This window comes from Myotis brandtii, unplaced genomic scaffold (assembly GCF_000412655.1).
Source record: "Myotis brandtii unplaced genomic scaffold, ASM41265v1 scaffold28, whole genome shotgun sequence".
Classification (NCBI taxonomy): domain Eukaryota; kingdom Metazoa; phylum Chordata; class Mammalia; order Chiroptera; family Vespertilionidae; genus Myotis; species Myotis brandtii.
The window spans coordinates 5,208,515-5,227,642 of NW_005360676.1; the positions used below are offsets into that span (position 1 = coordinate 5,208,515).

Sequence of the window (19,128 nt, forward strand, 5' to 3'; positions counted from 1 at the left end):
CAACAAACCAAACTGGGTTGGGGGTCTCAGACAATTCGCTCATATGATTGCAAAGACAGACAGAAACTCCCAGATTGAAGAGGGTGCAGGTCGGGCTGAGGGACCCACTCCCAGTGCACGAATCTTCGTGCACTGGGCCCCAAGTAGTCATATAATAAGAGATTGTATACAAGATCACTGATGATTATATTTCTGTTTTGTTTTATAGCTTTGGGTCTAGAGTTCATTAGTCATCTAAGATAGAATGAGTTGGAATTGTGATGAAGCCTGATAGTATACTTTAAAAAAAGAGGACCTAGAATAGTGGAACCTGATACATAGAACAGAATACAGTAAATTTTATTGAAAGAAAAGTTGGGTTTGCTTTGCAGATTTTCCACCCCCTGTTGAAAAACTTTGAGACTACCTTTATATATAGGCTAAGTGGTTCACAATTATGGGCATACTAGAGGCCCAGTGCATGAAATTCATGCACAGGTAGGGTCCCTAGGCCTGGCTGGTGATCAGGGCTGATCTGTGGTGCCACCAGTAGGGCGATCGGGGGACCCCTGCTGGAACCCATCTTGGGCAGCATGGCACTGCCTGCTCGCCGGCCCTGCCTCTCAGTCACCTCACTGTCGCTGCTGCCACCGCCAGTTGCCTCCCTCTGCAGGAGGCGACTGGCGGGGTGATCCGGGGGTGACGCCGGCCTGCTTGCCAGCTGGCCCCACCCCCAGTCACCACCGCTGGTTGCTTCTCTCTGAAGGGCAACTGGTGGGATAACCGGGTCCCCCTTTGGCACTTGCCTTGGGTGGCCTAAGGTCTGTGGGCTGGGAGAAGCTCCTGCATTGAGCGTCTGCGCCCTGGTGGTCAGTGGGCATCATAGTGACTGATCATTCCACCGGTCATTCCACCTTTTGGTTGATTTGCATATTAGGCTTTTATTATATAGGATTTTTTTTTTTTAATTGGAATTGGTGGGAGAAACAACAAAGTGTCCTTAGTTTTTGAATAGTGTCTTTGAAATGAAACGCCTCATTCTGAGGTAATAGAGTTGTCAGGAGAGAGATTAGCAGTGATATTTAGGCATTACACAAAAACACAATGATACTACCTATCCCTATGTTGTAATGTTTTAAAAACTCTTGTTTGAATTCTTTTTAGATGAGAAAAAGAAAGAAAGAAAGAGAGCTCGAGGTATCTCTCCAATTGTTTTTGATAGAAGTGGAAGCTCTGCATCAGAGTCATATGCAGGTATTCTCATTTTACCCTTTTTTGCAATCATATCTGATTGATTCTAATGTAATCTGCTGTAGAAAGTGTGTGGAGGCTGTAGTTCAGTGTGAACTTGTTGGTGGCATGTTCAATGTAATAATTCTAGAGAAAACTAAGCTTTTTCTTATTATTTTAATCCTGTTCTGTTACTGCTTAAGTGGAATTTCACTTTTTTTTTTCTTGGAAGATGATGATTCAGTGACTAGTTTTCTGAGTGGGAAACTGTTCAAATATACATATTTTTTTAAAAATCGAAACAACCCAAAAAAGCAAAACACTCGTACACATTGAGAAGTATTTTTTTGTGTGTATGTGGGTGCTCCAGAAAGAATAATTTGTCTTAAATGGGAACTTTATGTGACAAGACTGTAGAAATTTTGTCTTATCTCTATTAAAGCTCAATCTGAACAAATGTACTTTGGCTAAATACAGGTTCAGAAAAGAAGCATGAGAAATTATCATCTTCCGTTCGTGCTGTCCGAAAAGGTATCATTTAAATTTGAAATTGTTTTCATTGCATGCTGCGTAAAGCCATTATTTTGCCTTATTGGTTCTTCATTGATAGTTGGTTTTAATGTAGTAATGTTCTGATATATTAATGAAAAAAATAATGTCTTACATAGAGCTCCATGTTCATTTACTCTATGTCTTTTAGAACAATAGTAAACATATTAGGATATGTTACAGTTTTGGGGGCACAATGGATGGTATATATTTTTTAATAGCATAATAGTCTACTATTAATCTTTAAAAGAATAATCTGATGAAAGAAATCTATAAAATTTGTAGCCATTATGATACTTAAATATGGATCTGATATATCGGAACATCACTGGATTAGGTTTACCTTTTTGCCAAATGCTGGTTCTTTTCTTAGCTTTGCTTTATTATGCCTTGTGGCTTAGCTTTATAGGTTGAATGGGTGACTATGAATTTTTAAATTTTATCTGGGTTGTGGGGGGCTAATTTCAGTTAGTTACACCCCTTTGTGTGATAATGACCTCTCATTAATCAATTTGGATTTCTTTTTTTTTTCCCTAGATCAAACAAGTAAACTCAAATATGTCCTACAAGATGCAAGATTTTTTCTCATAAAGAGTAACAACCATGAGAATGTATCTCTTGCCAAAGCTAAGGTATTAGCGTCAGTTCTGTTGAAATTATCCTAATCTTGGAAATTTTAAATGGGAAGGTCCAATTATTAGCATAAGATACTGTCATTTTTCATAAAAGCATTAAAGGTCCAGGGCAATGCCACTTAGGGTCTTCTTTGTACTTGGTTAGGCAGTCTAATAGTATTCTGAGTTTCCTTTTAATCTTTTAGATTTAAAATAAATCTTATGATTTTAGAAGTCAGATATTCATATTAAACAATATGTATGTATATGTATTATACTTTATACTGTAAAAGATGTGTTTCTGTTGATTTTTGTGTTTCTATAATCAATTGCTAATTTATTTGTACTAACACTTTTTTAAAGATTTCTTTAATTAACCAGTTTTTGATTTATATTGATGCTTGTTTTAAATCTTGAGATCTTTAAAAAAATTCATTTCTATATGGAGAGCTTCTTTTGTTTTTAGAAGTAAGGTCACTGGATTTAGAAGAAAAGGGAAGAGTTAGTTTAAAGGTCCACCCAAGGAGTGGAGGAGTGGATTTAGGCAGAATTAAGCATTTAGTGTGGATGAGTTTTAGTTTGTCCGAGCAGATTAAACTGAATTAGAGCTGTTGCCTGACCTTATCATTCTCTCTCTTTTAATCATTCATAACAGAATTGCTTCAAATGCTTTGAAAATTAATTATGTTCTGGCTCTATGTAAAGAACACAGGCCTCTTCAGTAAAACTATTAATACATAAAACTTTGAACTTAGGTAGAAAAACTTATAAATGCTAGAAATTTGACAGAAATTCTTCACTTACAGATTCACAATAATTTTTAATTATTTTGTCAGTCAGTTTTTCAAGACAAAAAAATGTATGTGTTGTGATTCACCTTCAAACAACATGTTCATTTTACTACAGTAAATGGCTATATTAAAATATTTGTAGGGAATTATTTTTATTACATGGAATTCTAGTCCATAAAATTTGAATACCCCCCTCCCACATGTGTTTCTCTAATTGTTTTAATGATTTTGCAAAGCTTGGTAATTTTCTCTGTATTTTTCCTGAATTAAAAAAATATTACATTATTTTGACAACTGATAAATAAGACCTTTCTTCATTATAGCTTACATGAATTAAAGTACAATAATATTAGTAGTTTCGTTTTTTATAAATATAACTGGAAATATGAAAGATTTACATTAATTACAATCTATATGATTTTGTTACATCATTCATATAGGGTGTATGGTCCACGCTGCCAGTAAACGAGAAGAAATTAAATGCTGCATTCAGATCTTCAAGGAGTGTTATTTTAATATTTTCTGTCAGAGAGAGTGGAAAATTTCAAGGTAAAGAATAAAAATAATTTGGACATACAAAAACATCAATTATCCTGTATTAGCATTTTCATATTATGTTGTGATTTAATTCCCTTAGGATTTGCAAGACTTTCTTCAGAATCACATCATGGAGGATCTCCTATACATTGGGTGCTTCCAGCAGGAATGAATGCTAAGATGTTGGGAGGTGTCTTTAAAATTGACTGGATTTGCAGGTAAGTAATAATTAGAGTTGCCTTTGTTTTGAATGAATGGGTTACCAGTTGGGAATGTTAAACTCCATGGTTGTTTAGTTTTAATTTATTTTTCTCTCTTGTTTTTTGTTTGAGGGAGGTCTTATTTCTAGACTGATTTGGATCATAAAATTGAACAACATCACTATGCTTAGCTTGTCTTGTTTACTACCTTTATAACCTATTACAGGATGCAAAGTGCAAAGGTTTGTTTAGTCGAGTTTTATTTACTTTGTTCTCTATTAGTAATATAACAGTAAATTTATCATGAATTAGATAATTGGTTGGGATGTTATCTGGCATATATCTATGTAATGTTAATTTAACATGTTATTTATTTACTGTGGAATGGGAAAATTCACCTTGACTTTGCTGACGTTTTAGAGGTGGCTAATTTAGTTGTAAATAGATTGTGTTTTTTAAGGAATTTAGCAAACCATGCTAAGTTGGCGTTGTGATCTTTTGGAAACTGGAATAATTAAGATCTAAATATGTTTATAACAAAAATATTTATTTTGAACACTGAGTTATTGCCACTATTATGTCCTTACTTAATGGTCATACATTGTTTAAAAAATGGTTAAAGAAGTAAATTTAGTTGGTACAAACAAAACTTTAACACTACATGAAATGGACAGTCTCCTTTGGAGAACTGCAAAATGGAGAAGGCAGGAATCTTTTATAGAATAAAGAATAAAGAACAAGGAAGAGACAAATAGGAAATACCTGGTTGGCTATTTCTACACGATCAGCCTTGTTTGGACTAAGAAACACTGTCTAAGTGAATCTAAGTTTCAGTTTGCTGATGTGGCACCTCCATGTTGGGCCTAGAAAGTTATTTAAACACATATAGAGCTAATTATTTAAGTGAACTCTGTTATCTATAAAATTAATTTTAGTTAAATAAAAGTTACCTGAAAAAGACCCTGCTAATGTTTTTGTAAGTTATATGTTGCCTTAGGTGATGGATTTTGATGCGGATGGTGGAATTGGATAAGAATAAGAAGAAAAGGAAGAACATGAAAACAGAAACTGTGGGGGTGGGAGGGTATGTGGGTGGGATAGAGAGCTGCCTTTTTTATGAAGCAGATAGTAAAGAGAACAAAAGGCAAAGATAAAGAGTAAAGTGGCCAGCCTAAGGATTTAAACCTTTACTATGGGACAGTGAGGAACTTTGAAGATACAAGGGCAATTATATAGTGAAAATAGTGTATTAGGTTGATTGTTAATAGAGTAGCAAAAAGCTGTATGCATAAAAATATATCATCTTTACTCTTCATTACTTTCTAGAGGCAAAAATTAGAGGCAATCTAAATTCTCCCATATAATAAATTGGTTAAGTAAATTATGATTTGTTACTTAAATGTAATATGCAGAGATAATTATCCATGATACAAAATGGAAAAGAATACAACACATGAAAAAAAAATAATGTTGGACCATAATGTCATGGTGGTAAGAGTGTAGATGATATAAATTCAGGGTTTTTAAATATAAATTCATAATTCTTAGAATTAAAGTGAAATTAAGTTATAATTATAATCAATAAAATGTAAAGAAAAAGTTTCTAGGGAAAGCAAGGTTCCAGTTATTTCTTACAGAGATAGACAGTTATTTTTTTGGATGGATAAAATTGTAAAAGCCTAAGGACAAGCTTTTTAATCTATGTTTTTATTATTAGAAACATTAGTGGTGTTACTGGAAAATAGTTGGAGATAATGCTTTCTTAAGGAGTAGGAGCAAAATAATCTCCCAGTTTTAGATTGGCTTCAACAAATTTTGTTTTGAATGTGACTTGTTCTGTTGACCTTATTTTCAGATTATTGATAAGCAAATTTGTTTCTAAATTTTAGAAAGTAGGCTTAATTTATTTGTAGATTATTATTTTCATATTCCTCATTTTCATATTCCTCTTCATTGACTTATTGGCTATTTTACCAACTTGTTTGAAATGTATTTAGCAAAAGAAGAGGTACAAACCCAAATTATTCCACTTACTAAGATTTTATGCACTCTTGTACCACTTTTGGGGGGGGGGGTTGTTAGGTACTTCTTTGGTAATTTTTATTTTGTGTAAGAATATTGGTCTGTTTAATTATTGTATTTTTACTGAGATCAAGTTTAGTAAACTTTATTTTTCTAGAACATCATCTCTTTCTTCCAGGTTCTGAAATTTATTTGCGTAATATTGTCCAAGGCTGACTTCTATGAGTTGTACCACTCTTGATGTGTAATGTAAGATGTATATTAGACTAAGAATCCTAATCTGTTAGTACTACCTAGTGAGCATATTCATCCCTCACCATCCACTTCCCTTATACATTCAGATCACCACACCACAGAGCAAGCTACCTTGTCACTATAACTTTATATATACACTTCTCTTTCCCTGTAAATGTCAGTTTTTTTCTAAGGTTTCAAAATGTATATAAAATTTGAGCATTCAATATTTATCTTTAAGAATATTCATGTAAGATTAAAATAAGTGGTTATATAGCTTGTCCAGTGGACCAGCTTACTTGTTTATGCTTTTTCTTCTCCATTTTGTTTTTGCTCCAAGCCCTTTTCATTGCTTTGAATGTCGTAATCCTTCCTGCCTTACCATTCTACATAAGGTATTTTCTGACTCATTTGCCTTTTAGGCTTATACCTGTGCTACTTTTTCCAGGAAGTTTTCTGATTATTTTTCTCTCCAGAAGAGATATGACCATCACATTAAAAACAAAATAAAACTTTTGTATTCTATTTATTGTACCAGCTCTTTTATAGAATAATGGTGTGTGCTTATTTATTTATTCTTTGATAGCTATTGAAAAAAAGAGTAGGAATGAAAACAGCTCTTGACCTTATTTATCTATGTATATTCTTTGGCTGAGCAGTTTCATTTGCATTGTAGATATACTAGTTTTTTAATTAAAGCATTTATTTAATTACTTATTTTATGCACGAATAAATAAAACCGTATCAAATGCTGTTAATTTTTTTTATTACTCCTTGACAACTAACAGGCATTCATTAGATATTGTATTTGCTTTCAGCACCGTGCTATATTGATAAAGAACTACAAAAATAAAGCATACCCTTTTTAAGTTAGTGAGACCATTTTGCCCTATAGCTCAGAGAAGAGTTAGAATTTAAAATTATATAGAATACTGCACTATAGTATAAGTGGCATAGTTAATATATGCAAATTATAGATTTGTAGGTAAACATTTATATTAAGAGTCATTCTGTGGATGATGGGTAATAATCGCCATATTTAAAGGGGGAGGTTACTTGAATCTGGGAAAGCAGCCCTGAACCAAGGATAGGGCATATTTTGATTCTGTATTAACTACCTGATTAAGATTCAGCTCTTTGTTAATCACTTAATAGAAAGTACCGTTTTTTTGAGGACACAGAATCAAGAAATATACTAAACATTTTATATGTCCTTTCATTTGCAAACTACTTAAATATGAAGTAGGTGGTAATATTCTTTATAAGATGATGAAACATGGGCTCAGAGAAGTTGAGAGAGCTGTTACGCAAACACCAAATTGTCTTGGTTTCCAACCCCATGTTCTTAAGCACTATATTCTTTTTTTAAAAATTTCTTTTATTGTTTAAAGTATTACATATGTCTCTGTTTCCCCCCATTGACCTCTCCCTGGAAGAGTATTTTTTAGCTCTTTTTGAGTACAAAGTGGAGAGTGTAGAGAGTGCATCTCTAAAGGGGCTCTTCCTGCTGGGGAATCAGCTCTGCCAGTCTCAGTGACTCTAATTTTTAGTACATTTAAGTCATGAGTAACATATACTGCTGAACGTAGTGTAAGGTCTTTAAAGGATTCTGCGAAAGAATATAATTACTATTACTTTGTATTTAGGCGTGAATTACCCTTCACTAAGTCAGCTCATCTCACCAATCCTTGGAATGAACATAAACCAGTAAAGATTGGACGTGATGGACAGGTTTGTTTGAATTGATTCTTTAAAAAATACATTTAATCAACCCTCTTTGAGATTGAAGGACATTCTAAGCCATTTCTGTAAGAATTTGGGAGCAGGATTAAGAGATAATGTTCTTATTTGGGTTTATGATTATTATGGTTATGACTTGTTAATAAGACCTCCATAATGTTAGAAGCCTTATTTGGTACTTTCATAATACAATTCAAGGAAATGTTTTTGGAGAGAATTAGCCTGATTTTAAATGGCTTATCATTATGTTGTTATTGATATTCTGAACTTTGTACTAGTATACATTTTAGAAATACCAGTTAACATCTTTGCTTCTGTTCTCTGAATGGAAGGAAGCTTTATAAAAAGATCAGTACATGTACTGAGATTTTCAAATCTGCTAATCAAATTAAAAGTACAGTTATTTAAAATAAACCCAAACCTTTGACCCTCATAGTTTCTGTAGGTAATTTTGAACCAGAAGTAATGTTTTCATTGCTTATAAGTGAAAATGTTGATAATTGGAAAGTAAAACTTAACTTTTAAAAGCCCATTGGTTAGTATGCCTTCATAGTTAATCTAATATATTTAAGGGCACTTAGTACTTTATAATTATCAAAGTTGTTAGCACACACTAACATACATGTTTTTCCTCCACTGTATTGAGTTGGATGGTTGGGTTTGTCCTAATATTTCTGTATTAATACAAAGAAGTAATTTGCAGAAGGCTATTGTCTCAAAGTTTTACACAACTGCATTTGTATATTTAACTTGGTATGTTACACTTTTTCATTTTACCTTTATTAAATACATGAAACACTGTTGAAAGATTTAAACCTCTCAAAGAAGTTTATTGGAATCCCATGTGATCACCAACTTTGGGAAGGAAACCTCCAAAACAGTCTGTTTTTGTTCTTGTACATCATGAAAATACAAATTTATTGAAGTTTCTTTTATTTGCATCTTGTAACTTACTACTTTCCTATTCTAGGAAATTGAACTTGAATGTGGAACCCAGCTTTGTCTTCTATTTCCCCCCGATGAAAGTATTGACTTGTATCAGGTCATTCATAAAATGCGTCACAAGAGAAGAATGCATTCTCAGCCCCGATCAAGAGGACGTCCATCCCGTCGAGAACCAGTCCGGGATGTGGGAAGGTTAGAAACGTTCTTTGGACTGATAGTAGGCACATGTGTCAGAATAACATGATGGAGGAATGTGATTCGTCAAGTTTGTCCTGCGATAAAGAAGAAAGAGAAAATCCTCAAATCAAGCTGCATGGACTAGTTTGTGGCTTCATTGAGGATTTCACATGGTCACCTTGGTCTCAGTCATTTTTCAAGAGGAAAATGGGGATCTTTCCTTATACAGAAAAAATTATTTGCTAAAGAGTAATGACCAGTTTAGATTAGTTACCATTCTGATAATACAATGTATAAAATTGAAATGAGGTAGGCCTTTGTTGCTCAGAACAGGCTAGAAAGGAGGAAGTCTTTATTTGCAAAAAATGTTAATATTTTGTAAAAAGCCTTTTCTTGCAGGTGTGTCTCTGGATAAGCCTTATGAGATATGGGACTTTTATAAAGGATCACTAATATTTTTTCAGAAGATGACGCCTCATTTTAGAGGATAAAATATTTTAAGTTATTTTGATATTCAAGAGGAGCATTATTGGGACTGTCTCAAATTTTATCACCGTGATGTGTTATCCCCATTGCCAAATATTCTCTAACATGTACCCAGTGAATTCATACATCTTGCTGAGCTTCTGAAAACAATAGGTCCTTTCCAAAGGGGATCAAGTGGCCCTGGGAGACCCGGCAACAAACCAAAAAGAAGGGCTGTTGCTGTGTCTGTTTACAACTTTTCCAGATGCTGGCAGTACCTGTGGACTTAAAGTGTTTTTTAGAGGATCGCCATGGTTATTGATCACTACTTTATGAACTAAACATCATTTTCCAGGAAAAGGGGGTTTAACTTGTTACAGAATTGGAGAAGTCTTTGCAAAGGACTGATTTAAGCCCTTCCACCCAACACCTTCCCCTGTATAGATTTGCATACAGCTAATCTAAAATATTCTGCTAAAGACTGTTGGATGTATGGTTGATGAGATGAAATCTTTGGTTAAGTTTCCTTTTGATGGAAACATCCTGTGGTAGGTACAGATAATCCAACAAGAGTCCCCATTTCTTTGAGCTTAAAAAGGACACTGTCAAGTAGGTAGGAGGAAACCTGGCAGAGCCCCCTTATTTTTGGCCTAAAAGGACTGAACACCAAGATGTCTTTTGAAGTTTTAAACTAAGAGGTTTCCAGTGCAATACAGTACATACAACTGAAGTTTTTACCTCAGTTTTGCAATGGACTGCAAACTATACTTATTACACCACTACACCTTCTCTCAAGCCTGCCAGGGCCTCCATATATGTATGTGGCTTACAACTTAAAGTCAGTAGTTGGACTACTATATGAACTGTTACTATCATGTTTTATACCGGTCGTAAATGCACTTCCCAAACTACAAGAAAGCGGTATGTTTATTTTTTAAACCAGCTTTTAATTTTCTTAGTCTTATTTATTGTAGATGCAACTGTATTATTCTGTTGGGGGTGGGGCTTGGGGTTATTGCAATTACAGTTTACGTGAACTTATGTTGCAAAAGTTAATGAAAGCAGTTATTCACAGAAATAGCTGGAAAACTAGTGATGCCAGGTTATTTGACAGAGTTTTTGATAGAGTTTATTAGACATTAAGGGTAAAAAGATATTTATTACCTAAAAACTTGAATTTTTAAAAATTTTGTGTAGCTCTTTTGTAAATGCTAAGTAAAACAAAGTATTACATTAACCATTTAGATTTATGAAAGACTTAGTAAAGAGCAACACTGCAGAGTAAAATTTCCCCTTCTAAAGCATACACTTTGAACTTCTTTTATGAACTCTGTTAAAACTCTGCCCCATTACTTGCCAGTTCTATTTTAAGACATTGTCTCTGGAAGAAATTCCTTTAATTTAAAAATGTTATTAAATACAGACTTTTTTTTTTTTTATAGAATTAAGATTATCAAAGATTTCCTGTAAAGTCACTTTTTATAAATACCAATTTTCTGTACGATGATGTAAAAAGTATAATTTTGTGCAAAGCAGAAGAAAAATATTTAAGGAATTCTTAATTTTGTTGAGATTTATCCTAAAGTGACGTTAGTAAGTTTAAATATATAGATTTTACCAATTGTGTAATGATGATAAAGTTTTTGGGTTTTTTTCCCCCTTTTCACCTGAATGGAGACTTTATTTGGGAAAGTATATTGATTGTTAAACTGGATATTTATTTTAGTTCGAGGTTCATTCACTTTTGTTTAGAGTACTAAAATGTAATTTATGTATTTTGAGCAGGGTACTCTTTCCAACTGTCTCATCATAGCGTGAGGATTGCAGAGAATATCTGCTTCCAGCAATACATTTAAAGATTGATTTATAGTAATATGAGGAATTAAAATTTAGACATTTTAAGATTATTTGTTTATCACAAATTTGGGTGTTATTTTAAAGTAAATAATGGGCAATCCTCTGTACTTCTGTCAGAAACTCTTACTTTGCTATTTCTTCTCCCAGCAGTTTTTGGTTTAATTTCTAATATGTCTAATTTGTGTAGGCGTCGACCAGAAGATTATGATATTCATAACAGCAGAAAGAAACCAAGGATTGACTATGCCCCTGAGTTTCACCAGAGACCAGGTTAATATTTTATAATCCTGCAGATATTTGACTTAAATTTCTAAACACCACCACCACCACAAAAACTTCTGATGTAATGTGTAGTTTTAAAAGTGAGAAAACTAGGACATGACTACTTAAACTTTAGGAAATTAATAATAGTCCTTACCTAGTAAAACATCCTCTCCTTTATTAAGGTTGAATAAGTTATTCTAGTGTGACTCATGATCATAAATCTGTTAATTACCTGAAATTGCTCATTTATAATTATTGCACAAGATTAGGTGTAGTTAGGGAAAACAATCTTATACTCCTTATGCTTTTTAGTCCCTATGATATTTAGTATTTCATATGACATAGCTTTGATTAGAAACTGAAATTATGCTTCATTTTTTTAAGTAAAAATCTTTAACTTTATGTAATTAGAGAGGAATGGGAAATATTTTATTTATAATCTGAAAGCCAGCTTTTAAGTTAGTCTTTTCCTTAACGGAATTTAAACAAGTAAAAACTGTATTTATGAGAAGATATTATCTTAAACAGTGTTACATTTATAAAGATTGACAGTTTGGGAATTGCTATTAGTGAGCATTATTAGTGGCTTGATAAACCTTATTCTCCAAAATGGGATATTACAGAGAGTGAAATTAATTTTTCTCCATTAACACGGCCACGCAAAATGTTTGTGTTTTAATTTGCTGAGTCCATATGAAAAGAAGGTGGGAAAGAATATTATCAACATGGTTCTTTCATTTAAAATGTATACATCTTTATTTTTGCAATTTTGTTATTCTTCCCTTTAAGTTTACATTTTTTAAAAGTATCCTATGGTTGATCTAGCAAGACGCTGTATACTCAGGTAGAAGGTAAACATTTGTTTTAAAGAAATTCTATTACAGTGTTCTCAAGATACTTTCTCTGCCCTTTCTTATGGTGCAGAATGAAGAAATTTTCTATCTAGTGAAATTGGGGTGTGGATTTAGAAGATCCATATAAAAACATTTCTAGCAGTTTATAATTCTATGGTATCAGTAAATTATTACTTCCTAGATTATCATGCAATCTAAGAAGAAAATCCAAAAAATGGAATAATATAATTATAGTATCACTTAGTAGCATCACTGTATTCATGGGAAGAATTGAGATGAGTGGTAAGGAAGGTTTAATTATGATGCCATAATAACTATAAATTTGATTTACTAAAATGCTTGATGTTTGAACAGGGTATTTAAAGGACCCACGATACCAGGAAGTAGACAGGTAAGTTGGGTTCACTCTTGCTTAGTTTTGAATTACATTCTTGGAACTAGTTTATGAATTACCTGAATTTAGTTTCACAAATCTTATTCCCAACAGACGATTTTCAGGAGTTCGCCGAGATGTATTTTTAAATGGGGTAAGCATTTCACTTCATGTATTAAATGTACATAAAATCAGGATCTGATTTATTTTGTAGTTCTGGGTTTGATTTCTATTTGTTATTGACATTATCATCTTTTATTTTAGTCCTACAATGATTATGTGAGGGAATTTCATAACATGGGACCACCACCTCCTTGGCAAGGAATGGTTTGTATTCTATTTTTGCAAGTTATTTAAATTTATTTGCAGTTTCATATATTTTGAGTGCTTATGTGGAATATGATTGTTAACAGTTACCAATTAAGAGACTTAAATATATATCTTTGGTAGTAAATAATTGCATGCTGTTTTTAAAACTAAAGACTAACAAATGATTTGATTTGTGTTAATAGCAGACTTAATTGATAAGGATTATGGTTTGTTATTGTAGTGGCTAATGGTGTAAACTCTCCTTGGGTTCATATATCTTAACTTCTAAATCCTGACCTTGGGCAAGTTTTATTTCTTTTTTAGTTTTTCTTGAGTGTAAAACTAAGACATTCCTTCATTCTTTGGCTCATCAAACTAATATTTATTACCCCCTCTCTGTAAGGCATTGTGCTTACTCTGGGTATACATTGGTGAATGAAATGGACATTATAACTATCCTTGTATGGCTTAAAATTTAATGGAGTACTGTTAGTCTCATAGGATTGTGGAGAAGCTAAACTTACAGAATACATGTTCAGTAAACTTTTCATACAAAATAAGATTAATTAAACCCTGTTTCTAATTATTTTCCTTTAAGGAAGCTGAATATTATTCTTAGAGTATATTTTAAGGTATTGAGGATAGCTGAAGCATTACTTCCCAAGGTATAAAAAATTTGAAAATTTAAGTATTTTTTATTTCTTACCTTTTAAAAGAAAAAAAAATTAACACGGTACTACATACAGATGAATTATGAGGTTTTTTCTTTTAGATTCTATGAAAATTTTAAAAAATAAAAATATTTAATAACATCTTGGCACTAACAAGGAAAGTGACCTTTGATTTGCCCTTAATTTATTAAAAGTTCATTACCTCCTGAAGGTTGGTTTTTTTTTGTTTGTTTGTTTGTTTTTAAGACTAGATTTTTACATTGTGGTTACGATGACTGATTCTAGAGCCAGAATGCCTCATGTTGTGCCCCAGCTTCACCCCCTAGCAGTGTGATCTAAATCAAGTTACCTAATTAGTTGGTACCTCAGTGTCCTCTTTTGTAAAATAGGAATAATAGTACCTATCTCATAGGGTTGCTATGAGAATTAAATGAGACGTGTAAAATGTTTAGGATAGTGCCAACTCAGTATGTAAGGGATCACTATTTTTATTAGTATTTAAAGGATATTGTATAAAAGTATAAACATTAAATCTTAAAAGATGTGTAACTAGAGTTTAGAGTTTATTACGGACATAATTTCAACAAGCATATAAAGGGTATTTTGAAGAACCTTTATGCCATCAAAGTAGAAGATCACATTATTTGTTTGGGGTGGGTGGTTGTTTTATAAGGATATTTGGTACATGCTTATGGAAGTGGGCTTTTTTTTTTAGGCTCCTTATCCTGGAATGGAACAACCTCCACATCATCCTTACTATCAGCATCATGCTCCACCTCCTCAAGCTCATCCCCCTTACTCAGGACATCATCCAGTACCACATGAAGCAAGATACAGAGATAAACGAGTAGTAAGTGCATGAGAAAGCAAAAGTGAAGGAACTACTTAGAATTCTGTAAATAATTTAAATATGGAAGCTACGATATTATGTTGAGTGGTGTTTCATATTCTTACTGCAGACTGTTTTAGAGTAATTCACAACTTGTTTTTAAAGTGGCCAAGCCCTTTGGATTATTTAAATAGACTATTTCTTCTGATCAAACACAAATTCCTTAAGGCAACTCCTACATACAACTCTTAGGTAATTTCCTAGGGGTATATAGTATACCAGGATATTTTCTTTCTATACCACTGTCTTTAATTATAGATGTGTAATTAATATTATTGCAAATAAGACATTTTTTAAAAATATATTATTGGTTTCAAAGAGGAAGGGAGAGGAAGAGAGAAACATCAATGATGAGAGAGAATCATTGATTGGTTGCCTCCTGCATGCCCCCTACTGGGGATGGAGCCCGCAAACTGGGCATGTACCCTTGACCAGAATAGAACCTGGGACCCTTCAGTCCTTAGGCCAACGCTTTATCCACTAAGCCAAACCAGCTAGGGCGCAGACATTTCTAAGCTTTTTGTATATTCTGACTAAATTAATTTTCATAGGACAGATGGTGTATATTTATTTAGTTAATAGATAAATCTCCAATCTCATTTAGTCATTTGTTCCTATCAAATTTTGTTAAAATTAGTACCAAGTGAATTGTTTCATTTCTATCTTTGATTCTTAGACTGATGCTAGCAAATAACAAACATATTAATAGATGCAACAGAAGAGTAAATTGTACTTTAGTAGTTACTGGTTCTAATAATTTCATATGATTGATATGAAAGCTTTTTTTATCACTTCAAAAAAGGATAAATGAAAAACAATCTCTAGTTTGAGTTTATTGGGTTTTTAGTATACTAATCCTAATCAGACTGATTTTGTTCATTGAATGGTATTCAATTTTTTCCCTAATAGTACTTTTATTTTTAAAAGTGAAGTTGTTTCCTGGTACTTGTTAACACAATTTCTCTGTAAGTTTGGTAGCCTTACAAGGGTATTTTGTTAAAATAGGATATACAGTTTGAAATTTCACCCACCAATACCTACCTCCCGAAATAAATATCCTTTTTCTTCCCACTTGGGTGAAGAGTATGTATATTTGAGAGGGTCAATATGCCCAGTAGTTTCCACCCTACCCTGACTTTGAGATGCTTTCAGCTATTGTCATTTATTTCCTTATCCCATAGATTTTTCAACCTTTTTTATCTCATGGCACACATAAACTAAAATTATGCGGCATAACAAAAAATATATTTTTTGCTGACCTGACAAAAAAATATTAGTAGGTAAAATTTTTATTGCTTTACAAAAAAAAATAGTGGTAATAATAATAATAATTACCTTTTTGTTCCAAGGTGACTTTTTAAAAAATGAGGTGCCTATACTTGTGTATAAGGATTTCTGGTACCAAGAATTAACCCATCAGATACAACCTTATTATGTGACATGACCAATAAGATGCAACTTTATATGTTTTTTCTTAAAATGTGTTTTTATTGATTTTAGGAGAAAGGAAGGGAGAGGGATAGAAACATCAAGGAGGGAGAAACATCGATAGGCTACCTCCTACACGCCCCCACTGGGGATCAAGCCTGAAACCCAGGCATGTGCCCTGACTGGGAATCGAACTGGTGACCTCTTGGTTAATGGCTCAACCACTGAGGCACACCAACTGGGCAAGATGCAAGTCTATTATATGACCTATATTTTTATGGTTCAAGACAGGGCACTTATGCTGGATGGCTATTGTTGACATTTTTTTATTTGACAATCTAAGGGAGAAGAGGTCATTACCCCTTACTAAATAGTCAGGTATTGCAAGTTTTAAGGCACACCGGTTATAAATCACTTCTTATTAGAACCTTTAATATTCAGTTTAAGAATCCTAGCTGACTAATGTTTATATAATACTCACATATATGAAAGGTAAGGTGGAATTGTGTTTTTTTAATTTGCTGTATATTTATGCTGACTTTGGAAAAGTCACTAAGTAAAGGTGAGAAGTAAGAGTAGAAAGCTAGAGCAGGGGTCAAGCTTAGAATTACTAACAGTGACCACTTGCATCTCACTGAGATGGTTGTTAATCTTGTCCTCCTCAGCCTTTCGTATATTACCAGCTTTGTGTGGAATAGATTCCAGAATCTTATCTGAAGTACATATTTTCTTAAAATTCTATCAAATTTCATAAATTGTCATCAACAGTGGTTTAGTTTGAAATCTGGATTGTGAGAATTCCTAATTTCACTTTAAGAGGTTAGAGTTTGGTTCAAGTTAGCTTGTAGAATCAGAGGAGGAAATTATCAGTAGGGTTTGCCTGTTATAGGAAAACATTGATGACATTTAGCATTATTGTCAGCATGTATGCATGATGTGGTTGATGGTCATTAGTAGGTTATTACTTTGGCCTAAATCTTATTTAAAGGGATTGGATGGAAAAGACATTAAAGTTACATTCGGAAACTGCATGAAATGATTTTTAATGAGATAGGTATAAACCTCTGTTGTAGGTATCTAATTAGTTAAAACCTCAGAGTCCTGTTTCTAAATGTCAGAATTACATTCTGTGAATTACTGCATTAGTGCATTTCTCTAGATTCTTTCTTTCTACAAGACGATAATTACAAAATAGTGACTAGATATTTCATTCAATTTTTGACATACCTAAGCAATTTCTTTTACCTTTTCTAGCATGATTATGATATGAGGGTGGATGATTTCCTTCGTCGCACACAAGCTGTTGTCAGTGGCCGGAGAAGTAGACCCCGTGAAAGAGATCGGGAACGAGAGCGAGACCGCCCCAGAGATAACAGAAGAGACAGAGAGCGAGATAGAGGACGTGATAGAGAAAGAGAAAGAGAACGATTATGTGATCGGGACAGAGACCGAGGGGAGAGAGGTCGATACAGAAGATAATGAGCTTTTGGAAGCACTGATTGTTTAAAGATAAAAAAAAATCTTGTATTTTTTTTTGTGTGTGTTTACAAGTAGTAAATTTATTTTCAGCTGTCTACTTAAAGTTCATTGTGTAGAAGGATTTATTATGACTCTATTTGTTCCAAGCATGCAGTATAATAAGAACTGGAAAAACTCAAATCCTCCAAAAAATGCACAGTTGACAATTTGAGTTGACACTTTTATTGGGGGCAAAATGGAACAGTCCACAAATGTAGATATTGATTTATTCTCCATAAATGTTCATCTACTTATACTGTGTTCATCCTAGCGTTTTTTCTTTGCTTTCTTTCCTTTGGATTTTGATTGATAACTGCCATGATATTTTGCTTTGATGTGTTTCTACATATAGTTGCACACGGTTTAGTAAAAATAATGCTGCTATCAAGTATGCAATTATTGAAGTATGATGGTTTGACTGTATGGCAGTGTTGTAGCAGCCTCTTGGTTTCTCCCTTTCCCTCCTTTTTTAAACTTTAAGTGACTTTTTATTTTTCTTCAGTCTTCAATGATGAGAGCAATATTATGAAGACATTTCGATCTAATTTTTAATCTTTTTCAATAAAAAAATTCCTATGTTCAGTAGCATGGTTGATGCTATTGTTTAGGCTTCCCCTCCAAACTAAACATTGGCTTGGAATGTTCACAACTTGCTTGTGTGGCAGCAGAAGATAATTCCCACATTCTACATTGCTACTGTTTTGTATAAAATAAATTGGTAAAGATTGACAATTACCTGTTGTATTTCTTTCTTGTCTTGATGAAAGTTTGTTTTCTTATGCATTGGTAGACATAAAATAATGTTTTGGGTTGAGTAATTGTAGGAAGTTGTTTGCCTGTTTTTGCATATTTTGCCAGAAATGATTGACCTGAGCCAATTATATTAAAATTTTACTTCTATTTCTAGTGTAAGAACTAATGATACTCAGTGGAATTATGTTGATATTTTGTTTAAGCATTTATCTGACTAGAGGCCCAGTGCACAAATTCATGCATGGGTGAGGTCTGGCCGGCTCGATTCGGCAGATCGGGGCTGGGCCTGTCGGGAGGAGATGGTGGGAGGTTGGCCGGCCAGCCCTCCCCAATTGGAGCCCGATCAGATCCGGGCCAGCGGGCAAGTGTCCAGTGGGCCCTGCCCTCAATTGGTGTTGGGAGACCAATTGGGAGTGGGGTCAGTCATGGGGAGGGGTCATGGGTGGTTGGCCAGCTGACTTTGCCCCTGATTGGGGTGGGGGAGCTGATCTGGGGTGGGGCCAGGCAGGGGGAGGGGCTGCAGGAGGTTGGCCGGCCCGTCCCCCTATTGGGGTGAGGGAGCGATCAGGGGTAGGGCAGGTGGGAAGGGGCTGCAGGCTGATCAGGGTGGTGTGAACCCATCAGGGGTGGGGCCAGCTTCGGGTGGTTGGCCAGCTGGCCCCACCCCCTATTGGGGTGGGGCTGGCTGGGGGACTGTGGGCCTATCATGCTGGGGTGGGCTGATTTGGG

The 19,128-nt window shown here is 34.0% G+C and overlaps 1 protein-coding gene across 4 annotated transcripts in view; it reads left to right on the plus strand.

Moving 5' to 3' along the window:
- The window catches only part of YTHDC1 (YTH domain containing 1), a 31,238-nt gene extending 12,857 nt beyond the window's left edge, over window positions 1-18,381 (plus strand). The window contains exons 5-17 of one of the 4 annotated variants that reach the window (XM_014541812.1): window positions 1,144-1,233; window positions 1,687-1,740; window positions 2,296-2,390; window positions 3,604-3,712; window positions 3,801-3,918; window positions 7,803-7,887; window positions 8,867-9,033; window positions 11,528-11,610; window positions 12,813-12,849; window positions 12,922-12,985; window positions 13,096-13,158; window positions 14,527-14,661; window positions 17,383-18,381. In XM_014541812.1, the coding sequence (XP_014397298.1) occupies window positions 1,144-1,233; window positions 1,687-1,740; window positions 2,296-2,390; window positions 3,604-3,712; window positions 3,801-3,918; window positions 7,803-7,887; window positions 8,867-9,033; window positions 11,528-11,610; window positions 12,813-12,849; window positions 12,922-12,985; window positions 13,096-13,158; window positions 14,527-14,661; window positions 17,383-17,607 (1,325 nt within the window). In that variant the 3' untranslated portion in view covers window positions 17,608-18,381. The remainder of the gene's footprint in view (window positions 1-1,143; window positions 1,234-1,686; window positions 1,741-2,295; window positions 2,391-3,603; window positions 3,713-3,800; window positions 3,919-7,802; window positions 7,888-8,866; window positions 9,034-11,527; window positions 11,611-12,812; window positions 12,850-12,921; window positions 12,986-13,095; window positions 13,159-14,526; window positions 14,662-17,382) is intronic. The other 3 variants (XM_014541813.1, XM_014541814.1, XM_014541815.1) reach the window with 3 other exon arrangements.
- Window positions 18,382-19,128: the final 747 nt, after the last annotated feature.